Source organism: Sminthopsis crassicaudata, chromosome X (genome assembly GCF_048593235.1).
Source record: "Sminthopsis crassicaudata isolate SCR6 chromosome X, ASM4859323v1, whole genome shotgun sequence".
NCBI lineage: Eukaryota > Metazoa > Chordata > Mammalia > Dasyuromorphia > Dasyuridae > Sminthopsis > Sminthopsis crassicaudata.
In genome coordinates, this window is record NC_133623.1 from 3,833,122 (window position 1) to 3,848,730 (window position 15,609).

The 15,609-nt window shown below is 43.3% G+C and overlaps 1 protein-coding gene across 1 annotated transcript; it reads right to left on the minus strand.

Annotated features, from left to right (window-relative positions):
• Positions 1-344: 344 nt before the first annotated feature.
• LOC141548641 (uncharacterized) lies at positions 345-6,707 on the minus strand. The gene is made up of 8 exons (XM_074277654.1): positions 6,602-6,707; positions 2,975-4,429; positions 2,601-2,868; positions 2,267-2,308; positions 2,036-2,168; positions 1,848-1,937; positions 1,536-1,755; positions 345-836 (listed from the first exon to the last, which is right to left on the minus strand). Exons 1-2 carry the CDS (start codon positions 6,705-6,707, stop codon positions 3,000-3,002), a joined length of 1,536 nt encoding a protein of 511 aa, XP_074133755.1. The 3' UTR covers positions 345-836; positions 1,536-1,755; positions 1,848-1,937; positions 2,036-2,168; positions 2,267-2,308; positions 2,601-2,868; positions 2,975-2,999.
• Between the last annotated feature and the right edge of the window lie 8,902 nt (positions 6,708-15,609).

Sequence of the window (15,609 nt, forward strand, 5' to 3'; positions counted from 1 at the left end):
CCTGCCATCATCCATAAATAAGCCATCATATATATCTGCCATAATACAAACATATTTCCATAATAGTTCTAACATGAAATGAGAGGAAAAAAGGGAAAATTTTGAAAAAAAAAACCCCATGAAAATAATATGTTTTGATCTGTCTTCAGACTCCATATGTTCTTTCTCTGGATGTGCATTGCACTTTTCATTATGAACCTTTTGGAATCATCTTTGGTCACTGTCTTATACAGAAGAGCTAAGTCAATCTTAGCTTATCATCGCACAGTGTTGGTGTTCTGTGGAAAATGTTCTCCTGGTTCTGTTCACTTTACTCAACATCAGTTTGTATAAGTCTTTCAAGGTTTTTGTTTTTTTTTCTTGAAATCTGTCTCTTCATTTCTCCACCGCCTCCATCATTTAATATTTTGTTTTTTCCCCATTTACATTAAAAAACAATTTTACCAATCTTTTTTTCAGATTCTGAGTTTTAAATTTCCCTCCTCCCTCTTTTCATTGAAAAGGCAAACAATTTGAAATGTCATACAAGTGTGATAACGAAAAACACATTTCCACGTAAGACATGTTTTTGAAAGAGAATACAGACAAAAATAATTCCAGAAAAATAAAGTAAAGAAAAAGTATCAGGCTCAGTTCTTTCTCTACTTTTCGCCATAAATCCTTCAGAACTGTTTTGGATCATGGTATTGCTGAAAATAGTTCAGTTCTTTGCAGTAGGTCATCATAAAATATTGCTGTTAACTGGGTACAATGTCTTTCTGGTTCTGCCTCTTTCACTTTGCATAAATTCACGTAAGTCTTTTCCTGTTCTTTTCAGCGCATCCTGCTTGTCATTTCTGAAATCAGAATAATATACCGTCACAATCATATATAACAACTTATTCAGCCATTCTTCAATTGCTGGACATCTCCTCACTTTCCAACTCTTTGCCACCACTAAAAGCTGTTACAAACATTTTTGTTTTGTTAAAATCTCTTTGGGGATACAGACCTAATAGCGGTATTGATTAATCAAAGCCCACATCTGCATGGTTTTATCTCTGGGCATAGTTCCAGAATGGCTGAACCACATACAACTTCATTCATACAACTGTATTAGTGTTATAATTTTCCCACATCCCTTCCAACATTTGCCATTTTCTTTTTCTGTAATACAAGCCAATCTGATAGGTGGTATTTCCCTCCATTCTATTTTTTTGTTTGTTTGTTTTTACCTACTCTCTCTTCTTTCATAATGTCCATTCTCAAAAATTTCTTGTTTTTGACTTTTATCTCTCTCAATCTGCCCTTCCTTCTTGTATCAGTCCTCTTACCCCCTTCTCTTATCCCATTCCCCTCCTACTTTGCTGTATGATTGTACACCCAACTGATTGTGTATGTTATTTCTTCTTTAAGCAAATTTTTTTCTTTTTCTTTTTTTTAAGCCAATCCTGAGAGTTTCACATGCTTTCCCCCCTACCTCACCCACCTTCCCCTCTACTGTAAAAAGTCTTCTGTATGCTTATAAGATATCTTGAATTGGAAAACTGTTTTACCTTATCTTTTTTGTGAGTTCACTTCCCTTCAGTGAAAGAACTCCAGAATTTGCTTAGAGGCTTGATTGAATGTTGTTTTGAGAGTAACTGAGAACCGTCCAGGCAACTTGCTGGTTTTCCTCTGCCATCTTTGAGAATCTTCCTCTTTGAGCTGGTTATCTCCTTGCTGTGGTCCTTGCTGTGACCATACCATCAGAAAGAGAGCAGGTTTTCTGGGGACCTTGGGAAGAAGTGACACATTTTATTAAAAAGATGGCTAGTGAACATGTAGAAAAGGGGATGATGAGAAAATATATATATGTATATATATACCATTTGCTGTGGTCCTATTGGCCTGATGAGGACAAGAGGAAGAATCGTCAGTCTTGCTCACACATTGGCCATTTCTCCGCAGTAGTTCTTCTAGGAGAGAGAAAGAATCATATACGTGTGAGACTCTATATCACCTAATAATTTCCTCCAAACTGGTGACAAGGCCTCAGAATAGAGTATCCCCATACCTGTCTTCTGGTAAACTCTTCACGGTTAGCCTTCTGCTCACTTCATTTGTTGGCGAGGGGAAAGAGGAAGAAAGGAAGTGAATCTTCCTCTTCCAGCCCTTCTCTTCCTTGCTGTCCTCCTATTGGTCTGATCCTGCAAAAGAGAGAATCTTCCCTTTGCTCCTCTCTCCCCTCTCTCATATGCTGGGACTAACTTTGCTAGGAAGAGAGCAGAAAGAAGCTTCTCTTTACCTCCTCCTCCTTGTTGTCTTCTTGAAGCAGCAGTCTTGCTTCCTAGGCCAAGGAGACAGAGAGGGTCTCATTGAGGTCTCATCATTTTTATCGGCTCTTTGGGCCCAGGGAAACAAAGAAGAATATCAACTTCTGTTCTGTGGGTCAGGTACAGAGGGGGCATCTCCCTATTCTCATTTTTCCTCTCCCCACCTTGGACATCATGTTAGTACAATTGTCTGGGCTGGGTCCAGGGAAAGAATGAGAATGTGAGAGAAGGAGAAGAGAGAGGATTGAGAACTGAGGATGACTGGAGGGTCACCAAGGACCACCGAGGACGACCACTGAGACCCACCGACAATGACCAACAATTCCTGACCGACGACCACGACTGACGACGACCAATGACGATGACCGACAACCCCCAATGACGACGACCGATGACCACCACCAACACCGACCACGACCAAAGACTGAAGAACAGGAGGAGGTGGGGGAAGGGGGGGAGAGAGAGAGAAAGAAAGAAGAGTCTTCCTTTTCCAGCAGGTCATCTTCTTGCTGTTGCCCCATTGGTCTGACTCAGGAAAAGAGAAGCTCCTCCATCATTCATCTGTCTGCTATACCTTTGTGAATGACAAAGAGAAAAAGAAATATGGGTGAGAGACTCTTTACCTCCTCATGTTTTCAATCTGTTGACAAGGCCAAGAAATAAAGAGCGCCTCCCCATACCTGTTTTCTGGTACTCCCTTCACAGTCAGGCTTCTGCAAGCTGGCTCCACCAAGGACGACCAATGACCCCCGAGGACGAGCAAGGACGATCAACGACACCCGAGCACAACCGAGGACCCCCAAGGACCACCAAGGACGAACAAGGACGACTGACGACCCCTGAGGACGACCGAGGACCACTGAGGGCCCCTGAGGACAAGTGAGGATGACTGACAACACCCAAAGATGACCAAGGACCACCAAGGATGAGCGAGGATGACCAACGACCATCCAACAACCAATGAAGATGAGCTAGGACGAGCAAGGACGACCGATGACCAGTGAGGATGACCGACGGCCCTTGAGGACGACCAAGGACGAGCGAGGATGACCAAGGACCTCGAAGGACGAGGGACGATGAGCGATGACCACTGGCAACCACGATGACCAACGATCCCCAATGACGATTGATGACCCCCGACGACGACCAACGATCACGACGACGACCCCCGACGATCCCTGATGATGACTGATGATCCCCGACGACGACCGACGACCCCCAACGATGACCCTCGACGATCCCTGACGACGACTGATGATCCCCGACGATGAATGATGGACCCCCGACGACGACCGACGATCCCGACGACGAACGATGGACCCCCGATGACGACCGACGACCCCCGACGATGACCGATGGACCCCTGACGATGACCGACGATCCCGACGATGACCGACGACCCCCGACGATCCCTGATGATGACCGACGATCCCCGATGACGACCGACGATCCCGACGACGACCGATGATCCCGACGACGACCGACGACCCCCGACGATCCCCGATGATGACCGACGATCCCCGATGACGACCGACGATCCCCGATGACGACCGACGATCCCCGATGACGACCGACGATCCCGACGACGACCGACGATCCCGACGACGACCGACGATCCCGACGACGACCGACGATCCCGACGACGACCGACGATCCCGACGACGACCGACGATCCCGACGACGACCGACGATCCCCGACGACGACCGACGACCCCCGACGACGACCGACGATCCCGACGACGACCGACGATCCCGACGACGACCGACGACCCCCGACGATGACCGACGATGCCCGATGATGAACGATGGACCCCCGACGACGACCGACGATCCTGATGACGACTGACAATCCCCGATGAATGATGGACCCCCGACGACGACCGACGATCCCAACGACGACCGACGATCCCCGACGATGAACGATGGACCCCCAACGATGACTGACGATCCTGACGACGACCGACGACCCCCAACGACGACCGACGATCCCTGACGGTGACCGATGGATCCCCCAACGACGACCAATGGTCCCCCGACGACCGACTGACAACCCCCGATTACTGATGACCCTCGATGATGACGAGTGACGATGACGACCCCAGACGACAACCAACGACCCCTGATGACCAACGACCCTCAACCATGACCGACGATGACCAAAAATTCCTGACCGATGACCATGACCGACGACAACTGATGACCACCAACAACACCGACCACGACCAAAGACTGAAGAACATGAGGGGGGGGAAGGGGGAGAGGGAAAGAGAAAGAAAGAAGAGTCTTCCTTTTCTAGCAGGTCATCTTCTTGCTGTTGTCCCATTGGTCTGACTCAGGAAAAGAGAAGCTCCTCCATCATTCATCTGTCTGCTATACCTTTGTGAATGAGAAAGAAAAAAAGAAATATGGGTGAGAGACTCTTTACCTCCTCATGTTTTCAAACTGTTGACAAGGCCAAGAAATAAAGAGCGTCTCCCCATACCTGTTTTCCGGTTCTCCCTTCACAGTCAGGCTTCTGCAAGCTGGCTCTTCTGGAGAGGGGGGGAAGAGGAGCACAAAAGGAGCTAGAGCCCCTTCTCCTCTTCCTGCCCCTTCTCCTCCTTGTGGTTTTCCTATTGGTGTCACCCTGAAAAATAGATTCTTTCTCTTTCCCCCCCTCCCCATTTTCATGTGCTGGTCACATCTTTGCTGTCAAGGGAGGGAGAGTGAGCACATGGAAACTCCTCTCTCCCTCCCTTCTGGTTGTCTTCCAGTTGTGGCAGTCTTGCTTCCTGGGCCAGAGATACAGAGAGGGTCTTCTGTTGGGTCTTGTCATTTGATCTCCTCTTTCGGACCAGGGAAACAAAAAGGAGCTTCATCAACCCCTGTTCCATTTGTCAGGTTCAGGGGAGCGCCTCTCCTTATTCTCTCTCTCTCCCTGTTTTAGCAATCCTCTTCGTGGATCCAGGGAGAGAATGAGAGAATGAAACGGAGATGGAGACACAGAATCTTCCTCTTCTTGATAGTTATCTTCTTGCTGTGGTCCCATTGTTTTGACCCTGAAAAAAAAGAATCTTCCCCCTAGCTCTCCCTCCCCAATACTTACACCCTGGTCATCTCCATGCTGGAGAGAGCAAGAGAGGAAAGAAAAGTTCCTCTCTTCCTCCCTCCTGGTTGTTTTTTGGTTGTGGCAGTCTTGCTTCTTGGGCCAGGGATACATAAAGGGTATCTGTTGGGTTTGTCCTTCAACCTGGTGGAATAAAAGTAATAAAGAGGGATGGATGATACCCATGTCATCTTGTTTTTCATACCCAAGGGGGGCATCTCCTGATTCTCTCTTTTCTGGACTTCTCTTTACTATAGTCATGTTGGCTGGATCCAGTGAAAAAGGAATGATGAAAAGAGAGAGATGGATCAGAGACTTTTCCCCCTTCCATAATTTCTTTAAATATGGTGAGAAGGCCCAGAAATAAAGAGGGTTTTCCCATTCCTGCCTTTTGGTATTTTCCTCTCACTCAGACTTTTGCTAGCCAAGTTTTCCAGTGGGGAGAAGAGTCAGAGACAGAGAGGCTGGGACAGATGAAAAGAAATAGAAACAGAAAGCTGCTGTCTATTTGCAAGGAAAGTGGTTGTTTCCTTGCAACAATCTTGCTGGCCAGGCCCAAGGAAACAATGCGTTTTTTCCCAACCATTCCTTTCTGTCCTTTTGGATGGACCAAGGTAGAAATCTAGTTCCCTATTACTTTTCTCATTGCCTGAGCAGGCCCAGTTCAGCTTAGGAAGAAAACATTCATGGGGAAACGGGTAGGATAGCAATGGGAGAGAGTTAATGTGAGTCTCCCCAATCCCATAATTCTAGCTATTTCTATGAATCTTGTGCACAAGAAGAAAGTCTCACTGCTACCTTCATTCCAGGATTCTATCACCGTGTTGAGGGATGGAGGGAGAAAGATAAGCACTTCCTCTTACCTCCTCACCGATCGTCTGTCTCCATTAGGAAAGATGGAAACGGACGTCCTCCTTGTCTTATCTTTTCTTGGGCCTTCTGGCTGGCTTCAGGGACAGAAGCAGTGTTTCCACTCACTCCTGTCCCTCTGGTCAGGCCTAGGAGGGGTGCTGATTCCCCATCTTTTTTTTAGACTTCTCTTTACTGTATTCTTGTTGGCTGGATCCAGGAGGAGAGAGAAAGAGAGAGAAAAGGAGGCAAAGAGGGAAAGAGGGAGACACTGTCTCCCTCTTTCCTCTGTTCCAGCTGGTCATCTTGCTGTTCTGGTGCTGGTGGCCTCATTCTGGAAAAGAGAAAGTAAGTCTTCTCTCCCACCCCTCACCCTCACCCCAATTGTTCATCTCTTTGTTGTGGTCCTGTTGGCCGTGCAGGGAGAGGCAGGGAGAATCAGAGGAAGAGTGATTAAGAATCATCAGTTTCTCTGTCATTCTGTTGGCTGGTTTGAGGGGGAAAAAGTTTTCTTTCCCTCAGCTTTTCTTCTTCTTGCTGTGGTCCCCCTGACCTTACTCTGGAAAGCAGAAAAAGAAAGAATTTCTTCCCTCCAGCCCCAGTCCCACCCCTGGCTTCCAGTTCTGGTCTTTTACATTTCTCAACTATGGGCCTGCTGGCCTGGCCTGCGAGAAAGTATCTCACTCCCTCTTTGTTTTTCAAAAGTAGCTTTATTCTGAACTTAAAACACCCAAAATAACAGTGGATTCCATATGAAATCACAAACCTCAATTTCTTACTTCTTGCTTTAAAAAAATATAATAAATTTCAAACAAAATAAATTCACAATAATCCCCCTTGCCGATCTACCTGTTCCTTTCCCCACTTTCTTGCATATCCTTTCTTCCTTTTTATTCTTTGTTGGTTTTTTATCTTCATCTGTCCTTATCTCAATTAATCTCTAATAATACAATATATATGGTACTTTAAGATCTTCAAGAAGAGAGAAAATTCTGGGAAGGTGGTGGAGGTCAGAAAATTCCAAGCTCTCTAGTTCCCCCCCCCCCAACACAAACAAAGCAAAATTGTGCCTCAGGGAGAATGTAGACTGATGAAAAACATGATCTGGGGCAGAACAGTGATCCTCCTAAGAAGATTTGAAAAAAGAGGGAAGATTGAGGGAGGTGTTCTCAGAAGCAAAACACTAGTGAGGAAGAAAAGGGTTAAAGGAGAGAGAAAAGCACACCTTGGGAAAAATAGGATGGTGGGAAATACAGAATTAGTAATTTTAACTATGAATGTGAATGGGATGAACTCTCCCATAAAATGCAAGCAGATATCAGAGTGGATTAAGTGGATTAAGAGCCAGAATCCTATGCTGTTTACAAGAAACACATTTGAAGCAGAGATACATAAAAAAAAAAAGCAGAGGTAGCAATCCTGATCTCAGATAAAGCAAAAGGAAAAATAGATTTAATCAAAAGAGATATGGAAGGAAACTGTATCTTGCTAAAGGGTACCACAGATAATGAAACAATATTAATACTAAACATATATGCCCCAAGTGGTATAGCATTTAAATTCCTAAAGGAGAAGTTAAGAGCACTGCAAGAAGAAATAGACAGCAAAACAATACTATTAGGGGATCTCAACCTTGCCCTCTCAGAACTAGATAAATTGAACCAAAAAATAAATAAGAAAGAAGTTAAGGAGGAGCATAGAATTTTAGTAAAATTAGGTATGATAGATACTTGGAGAAAACTGAATGGGAATAGAAAGGAACATATGTATACTTCAACAACAATACTATATGATGACCAATTCTGATGGATGTGGCCATTTTCAACAATGAGATGAACCAAATCAGTTCCAATAGAGCAGTAAAGAATTGAACCAGCTACAACCAGCAAAAGGACTCTAGGAGATGATTATGAACCACTACCTAGAATTCCTAATCATTCTAATTTTGTTCCCCTGCATTTTGGATTTCCTTCACAGGTACACTATTTCAAAGTCTGATTCTTTTTGTACAGCAAAACAACTGTTTGGACATGTATTCATATATTGTATTTAATTTATACTCTAACATATTTAACATGTATTGGTCAACCTGCCATGGCGGGGGGGGGGGTGGAGGAGGGGGAAAATTAGAACAAAAGGTTTAGCAATTGTCAATGTCATAAAAGTACCCATGCATATATCTGGTAAATAAAAATTATTAAAAAAAAAAAGAAAGGAACATACTATTTTTTTTGCTCAGTGGTATACAGCACCTATACAAAAATTGACCATATAGTGGGGTATAAAAACTTCACAATGAAATGCAGAAAGACAGAAATAGTAAAGAAATCATGATGCAATCAAAATTACATTCAAAAAGGGCCAAGGAAGGCAAGAAAAAAAACTGAATTGAAATTTAGATATTCTAATCCTAAAGAATGAGTGGGTAAAAAAACAAATCATAGAAACAACCGATAATTTCATCCAAGAGAATGATAATAATGAGACAATATACCAAAACTTATGGTAAGAAGCCAAAGCAGTTATTAGGGCAAATTTTTTTTTAATCTCTAGATGCTTACTTGAATAAAATAGAGAAAAAGAAGATCACTGAATTGGGCATGCTACTTAAAAAGAACAAATTAAAAACCTCTAATTAAATATCAAATTAGAAATTTTAAAAATCAAAGGAGAGATTAATAAAATTAAAAGAAAATTATTGAATTAATTAATAAAACTAAGAGTTGGTTTTCTAAAAAAAAAAAAAAAAAAAAAAAAAGATAAACCTTTGGTTAATTTTATTAGAAAAAGGAAAGAAAACTAAGTTACTTGATCAAAAATGAAAATCTTATCACCAATGAAGAAAAAATTAAAGCAATAATTAGGGGTTATTTTGTCCTATATTTATTGTAGGCCAATAAATCTGATAATCTAAGTGAAATGGATAAATACCTCCAAAATTATAGATCGCTCAGATTCATTGACAAGGAAATAATTACTTAAATAGTTCCATTTTAGAAAAATAAATTGAACAAGCCATTAATGAATTCCCTAAGAAAAAATCTGCCAGATAGATTTAAAAGTGAATTCTACCAAATATTTTAAAAAATTAATTCCAATATTATGCAAACTATATGGAAAAATAGGGGAAGGAGGAGTCCTATCAAATTTCTTTTATGCCACAGATATGTGCTGATAGCTAAAGTAGGAAAGGCCAAAACAGAGGAAGAAAATTAGAGGCCAAATTTCCCTAATAAATATTGATGTAAAAAATTAGCAAAGAGGTAACAGTAACTTATAATACCAGGATAATACACTATGACCAAGTAAGATTTGTACCAAGATTGCAGGGCTGGTTCAATATCGGGAAAGCTATCAGCACAATTGACCATATCAAAAACCAAACGAACACAAATCATATGATTATATCAATAAATGTAGAAAAAGCATTTGGCAAAATATAAATCTATTGCTTTTAAAAACACTAAACAGCATAGGAACGAATGGAGTTTTCCTAAAATCATTAGTAGCATGAGGACTGTCCTCTAGGGCTCGAGCACTCCCTGTGGGTTCATTTCAGCCTCACTTCATCCTAACCACGTTCTACAAAACAGGATTCCTGTCTCCCTTCACAAACCTCACACTGTCCCATTCTCTCCATTTATTTCTTTGTTACTGCAGCATGTTCTTCTCTAACATGTCTTCTTTTCCTGGACCCTGCTCCAAACTGTCTCTCACTCTCAATTGTCTCTCACTCTTCTTCCATTCAGGGAACCAAGTGGCAAACAGCTGGTTTTCCCTTCAGGTACCTCTCAAAGTGCAAATTCTCTCTTCCTCTCCCTATTTTTCTCCCTCTTTTCTTCTCTCTCTTATACTCTCTCTCCCTCTCTGTCTCTTTTTCTTTCTCTCCCACTTTCACTCTCTCTCTCTCTCACTCACTATTATTACCTCTCTCTGTGTCTGTCTCTTCTCTCCTCTCTCTCTTTTCTCTCCGCCCTCCCTCCTTCCTTCTCTCTCTTCCTCTCCCTATTTTTCTCTCTTTTCTTCTCTCTCTTATACTCTATTTCTCTCTCTCCCCCTCTCTTTCACTCTCTATTTTTCCCCTATCTTCCTCTCTTTTCCCCTTCTTTCTTCCTTTCTCTTTTTCTCTCTCTTCCACTCTCTATTTTTCCCTCTCTCATCCTCTCTCTCTTCCTCTTTTTCCTCCCCCCCACCCCCCCTCTCTCTCTCATCTCTCTTCCCCTCTCTCTCAATCGCTCTTCCTCTTCTATATTTCCCCCTCTCTTCTTTTCTCTTCCTCTGTGTCTGTCTCTTCTCTTCTCTCTCTTTTCTCTCTCCCCCTCCCTCCTTCCTTCTCTACCTATTTTCCTCTCTTTCTTCTCTCTCCCTCTCTCTTCCACTCCCTATTTTTCTCCCTCTCTCTTTTTCTTTTTCTCTCTCTTCCTCTTTATTTCCCCTCTATCTTCCTTTCTCCTTTTCTCTCTCTTCCTCTCTCTCTTCCACTATCTTCCTCTCTCTCCACCTCTCTTCCTTCCTTTCTTCCTCTCTCTATTATCTCTCTTCTACTCTCTCTCCAGTGCTCTTCCTCTCTCTCCTCCTCTTCTCCATTTCCCCCTCTCTCTTTTCTTCTCTCTCTCTCCCCCCTCCCTCTTTCTCTCTCTTCCTCTTCTTCTATTTTTCTCTCTCTTCTCTCTCTCTCCCTTCCAGTCTATCTCTCTCTCTCTTTCTCTCCCTATTTTCTCTCTTTTTTTCTTTCTCTTCCACTCTATTTCTCTCTCTCTCCATCTCTCTTTTTCTCTCTCTTTCACTCTCCATTTTTCTCTCTCTCCCACTTTCTCTTTGTCTCTCTCCCACTATCTTTCTCTCTCCACCTCTCTTCTTTTCTTTCTTCCTCTCTCTCTCTCATTATTAATATCTCTCTCTTCCACTCTCTCTCCTCCTCTTCTCTATTTCCCCCTCTCTTTCTCTTCCTTTCTCTCCCTCTGTGTCTCTCTCTCTCTTCCCTTCCCTATTTTTCTCTCTTCCACTATATCTCTCTCCCTCTCTCTGTCTCTTTCTTCCACTCTCTTTTTCTCTCTCTCACGCTTCCTCTATCTCTCTTGCTCTCCCTCTCTCTTCTTCCCTCTCTTCCTTTTTTCCCCTCTTTCTTCCTTTCTTTTTCTCTCTCTTCCTATCTCTCTTCTACTATCTTTCTCTCCACCTCTCTTCCTTTCTTTCTTCCTCTCTCTTTCTCACTATTATTTTTCTCTTCCACTCTCTCCATCACTCTTCCTCTCTCTCCTCCTCTTGTCTATTTCCCCCTCTCTTTCTCTTGCTTTCTCTCCCTCTGTGTCTGTCTCTTTTCTTCTCTCTCTCTTTTCTCTCTCCACACTCCCTCCCTCCTTCTCTCTCTTCCTCTCCCTATTTTCCTCTCTCTTTTCTTCTCTCTCTTCTACTCTCTCTCCCTCTCTGTCTCTCTTTTTCTCTCTTCCAATCTCTTTTTCTTTCTCTCCCACTTTCTCTCTCTCTCTCACTCAATATTATTATCTCTCTCTGTGTCTGTCTCTTCTCTTCTCTCTCCCCCCTCCCTCCTTCCTTCTCTCTCTTCCTCTCCCTATTTTTCTCTCTTTTCTTCTCTCTCTTACACTCTATTTCTCTCTCTCCCCCTCTCTTCCTCTTTTTCCCCTTACTTCCTTTCTCTTTTTCTCTCTATCTTCCCCCCGCCTCTCTCTCTCACATCTCTCTTCCACTCTCTCTCCATTGCTCTTCCTCTCTCTCTACCTCTTCTATATTTCCCCCTCTCTTCTTTTCTCTCCCTCTGTGTCTGTCTCTTCTGTTCTCTCTCTCTTTTCTCTCCCCCTCCCTCCTTCCTTCTCTCCCTATTTTCCTCTCTTTGCTTCTCTCTCCCACTTTCTCTCTCTCTCCCTCTCTCTTCCACTCCCTATTTTTCTCCCTCTCTTTTTCTTTTTCTCTCTCTTCCTCTTTATTTCCCCTCTTTCTTCCTTTCTCTTTTTCTCTCTCTTCCACTATATTTCTCTCTCCACCTCTCTTCCTTCCTTTCTTCCTCTCTCTCTATTATCTCTCTTCCACTCTCTCTCCAGTGCTCTTCCTCTCTCTCCTCCTCTTCTCCATTTCCCCCTCTCTCTTTTCTTCTCTCTCTCTCTCCCCCTCCCTCTTTCTCTCTCTTCCTCTTCTTCTATTTTTCTCTCTCTTCTCTCTCTCTCCCTTCCAGTCTATTTCTCTCTCTCTTTCTCTCCCTATTTTCTCTCTCTTTTTTTCTTTCTCTTCCACTCTATTTCTCTCACTCTCTCTCCGTCTCTCTTTTTCTCTCTCTTTCACTCTCCATTTTTCTCTCTCTCCCACTTTCTCTTTGTCTCTCTCCCTTTCTCTCTTCCACTATCTTTCTCTCTCCACCTCTCTTCTTTTCTTTCTTCCTCTCTCTCTCTCATTATTAATAATCTCTCTCTTCCACTCTCTCTCCTCCTCTTCTCTATTTCCCCCTCTCTCTCTCTTCCCCTCCTTATTTTTCTCTCTTCCACTATATCTCTCTCCCTCTCTCTGTCTCTTTCTTCCACTCTCTTTTTCTCTCTCTCACGCTTCCTCTATCTCTCTTGCTCTCCCTCTCTCTTCTTCCCTCTCTTCCTTTTTTCCCCTCTTTCTTCCTTTCTTTTTCTCTCTCTTCCTATCTCTCTTCTACTATCTTTCTCTCCACCTCTCTTCCTTTCTTTCTTCTTCTCTCTTTCTCACTATTATTTTTCTCTTCCACTCTCTCTCCATCGCTCTCTCTCTCTGCCTCTTCTATATTTCCCCCTCTCTTCTTTTCTCTCCCTCTGTGTCTGTCTCTTCTGTTCTCTCTCTCTTTTCTCTCCCCCTCCCTCCTTCCTTCTCTCCCTATTTTCCTCTCTTTGCTTCTCTCTCTCCCACTTTCTCTCTCTCTCCCTCTCTCTTCCACTCCCTATTTTTCTCTCTCTCTTTTTCTTTTTCTCTCTCTTCCTCTTTATTTCCCCTCTTTCTTCCTTTCTCTTTTTCTCTCTCTTCCTCTCTCTTCCACTATCGTTCTCTCTCCACCTCTCTTCCTTCCTTTCTTCCTCTCTATTATCTCTCTTCCACTCTCTCTCCATCACTCTTCCTCTCTCTCCTCCTCTTTTCTATTTCCCCCTCTCTCTTCTTTTCTCCCTCTGTGGCTGTCTCATTTCTTCTCTCCCTCTCTCCTCCATCCTTCTCTCTCTTCCTCTCCTTCTATTTTTCTCTCTCTCCCTTCCACTCTCTATTTCTCTCTCTCCATCTCTCTTTTTCTTTCTTTCTTCCACTCTCTCTTTTTCCCTCTCCTCTCTTTTCCACTCTCTCTTTTTCTCCCTGTCTCTTCCACTCTCTATTTTTTCCCTCTCTGCCTCTTTCTTATTTCCCCTTTTTCTTCCTTTCTCTTTTTCTCTCTTCCTCTCACTCTTTTACTATCTCTCTCTCTCTCTCTCTTATTATCTCTCTCTTCCACTCTCTCTCTCCATCGCTCATCCTCTCTCTCCTCCTCTTCTCTATTTCCCCCTCTCTTTCTCTTCCTTTCTCTCCCTCTGTGCCTGTCTCTTTTCTTCTCTCTCTTTTTTCTCTCTGCCCATTCCCTCCCTCCTTCTGTTTCTTCCTCTTCTTCTATTTTTCTCTTCCTCTCTCTCTCCCTTCCACTCTCTATTTTTCTGTCTTCTTCTCTCTCTTCCACTCGATATCTCTCTCTCCCCGTCTTTTTTTCTTTCTTCTACTCTTTCTTTCTCTCTCTCCCTCTCTTCTACTCTCTATTATTTCCCTCTCTCTTCCACTCTCTATTTCTCTCTTCCTCTCTTTTTTCCTCTCTTTCATCCTTTCTTTTTTCTCTATCTCTTCCACTATCTTTCTCTCTCTCCACCTCTCTTCCTTTCTTTCTTCCTCTCTCTCTCACTATTATTTTTCTCTTCCACTCTCTTTCCATCGCTCTTCCTCTCTCTCCTTCTCTTTTCTATTTCCCCCCTCTCTCTTCCTTTCTCTCCCTGTCTGTCTCTTTTCTTCTCTCTCTCTCCCCCTCTCTCTTCTCCTCTCTCTTCCTCTTCTTCTATTTTTCTCTCTCTTCTTCTCTCTCTCTCTGCTGGTCTCTATTTCTCTTTCTCACTCTCTCTCCGTCTCTTTTTCTCTCTTTCTTTCACTCTATTTTTCTCTCTCTCCCACTTTCTCTTTCCGTCTCTCTCCCTCTCTCTCTCTCTCTCTTCCACTCTCTATTTTCTCCCTCTCTCTTCCACTCTCTATTTTCTCCCTCTCTCTCTCCTCTCCTCTATCTCTCTCTCTCTCTCTCTCTCTCTCTCTCTCTCTCTCTCTCTCTCTCTCTCTCTCTCTCTCTCTCTCTCTCTCTCTCTCTCTCTCTCTCTCTCTCTCTCTCTCTCTCTCTCTCTCCTAATCTCTCTCTCTTCCACACTCTCTCATCCTCTTCTCTATTTCCCCCTCTCTCTCTCTCTCTCTGTGTCTCTCTTCTCTCTCTACCCCTCCCTCCTTCCTTCTCTCCTCCTCTCCCTATTTTCTCTCTTTTCTTCTCTCTCTTCCACTCTATTTCTCTCTCCCTCTCTCTTTGTCGCTCTTTCTTCCACTCTCTCTTTTTCTCTCTCTCGCGCTTCCTCTTTCTATCTCTCTCACTCTCCCTCTCTCTTCCACTCTATTTTTCCTCTCCCTCTTTCTTTTTTCCCCTCTTTCATCCTCTCTTTTTCTCTCTCTTCCTCTCTTCTATTATCTTTCTCTCTCTCCACCTCTCTTCCTTTCTTTCTTCCTCTCTCTCTCACTATTATTTTTCTCTTCCACTCTCTTTCCATTGCTCTTCCTCTCTCTCCTCCTCTTGTCTATTTCCCCCTCTCTCTTCCTTTCTCTCCCTCTGTGTCTGTCTCTTTTCTTCTCTCTCTTTTCTCTCTCTGTACTCCCTCCCTCCTTCTCTCTCTTCCTCTCCCTATTTTCCTCCCTCTTTTCTTCTCTCTCTCTCCCTCTCTGTTTCTCTTTTTCTCTCTTCCATTCTCTTTTCCTTTCTCTCCCACTTTCTCTCTCTCTCCTTCTCTCTTTTCCACTCTCTGATTTTCTCCCTCTCTCTTCCACTCTCTATTTTTTCCCTCTCTCTTCCTCTCTTTTTCCCTTTTCTTCCTTTCTCTTTTTCTCTCTCTCTTTCCCTTTCTTTCTTTCTTCCTCTCTCTCTCTCTCTCCTTCTCTCTCTCTCACTCACTATTATTATCTCTCTCTTCCACTCTCTCTCCATCGCTCTTCCTCTCTCTCTGCCTCTTCTATATTTCCCCCTCTCTTCTTTTCTCTCCCTCTGTGTCTGTCTCTTCTTTTCTCTCTCTCTTTTCTCTCACCCACCTACGTCCCTCCTCTCTCTTCCTCTCCCTACTTTTTCTCTCTTTTCTTCTCTCTCTTACACTTTATTTC

Coding starts and splice junctions, on each gene's coding strand:
- LOC141548641 (XM_074277654.1), bottom strand. CDS start 6,707: ATGACAGAGAAACTGATGATTCTTAATCACTCTTCCTCTGATTCTCCC. Junction 4,430..6,601: donor GATGAACAATTGGGGTGAGG/GTGAGGGGTGGG, acceptor GTCATGGTTGAG/GGTCGTTGGTCATCAGGGGT.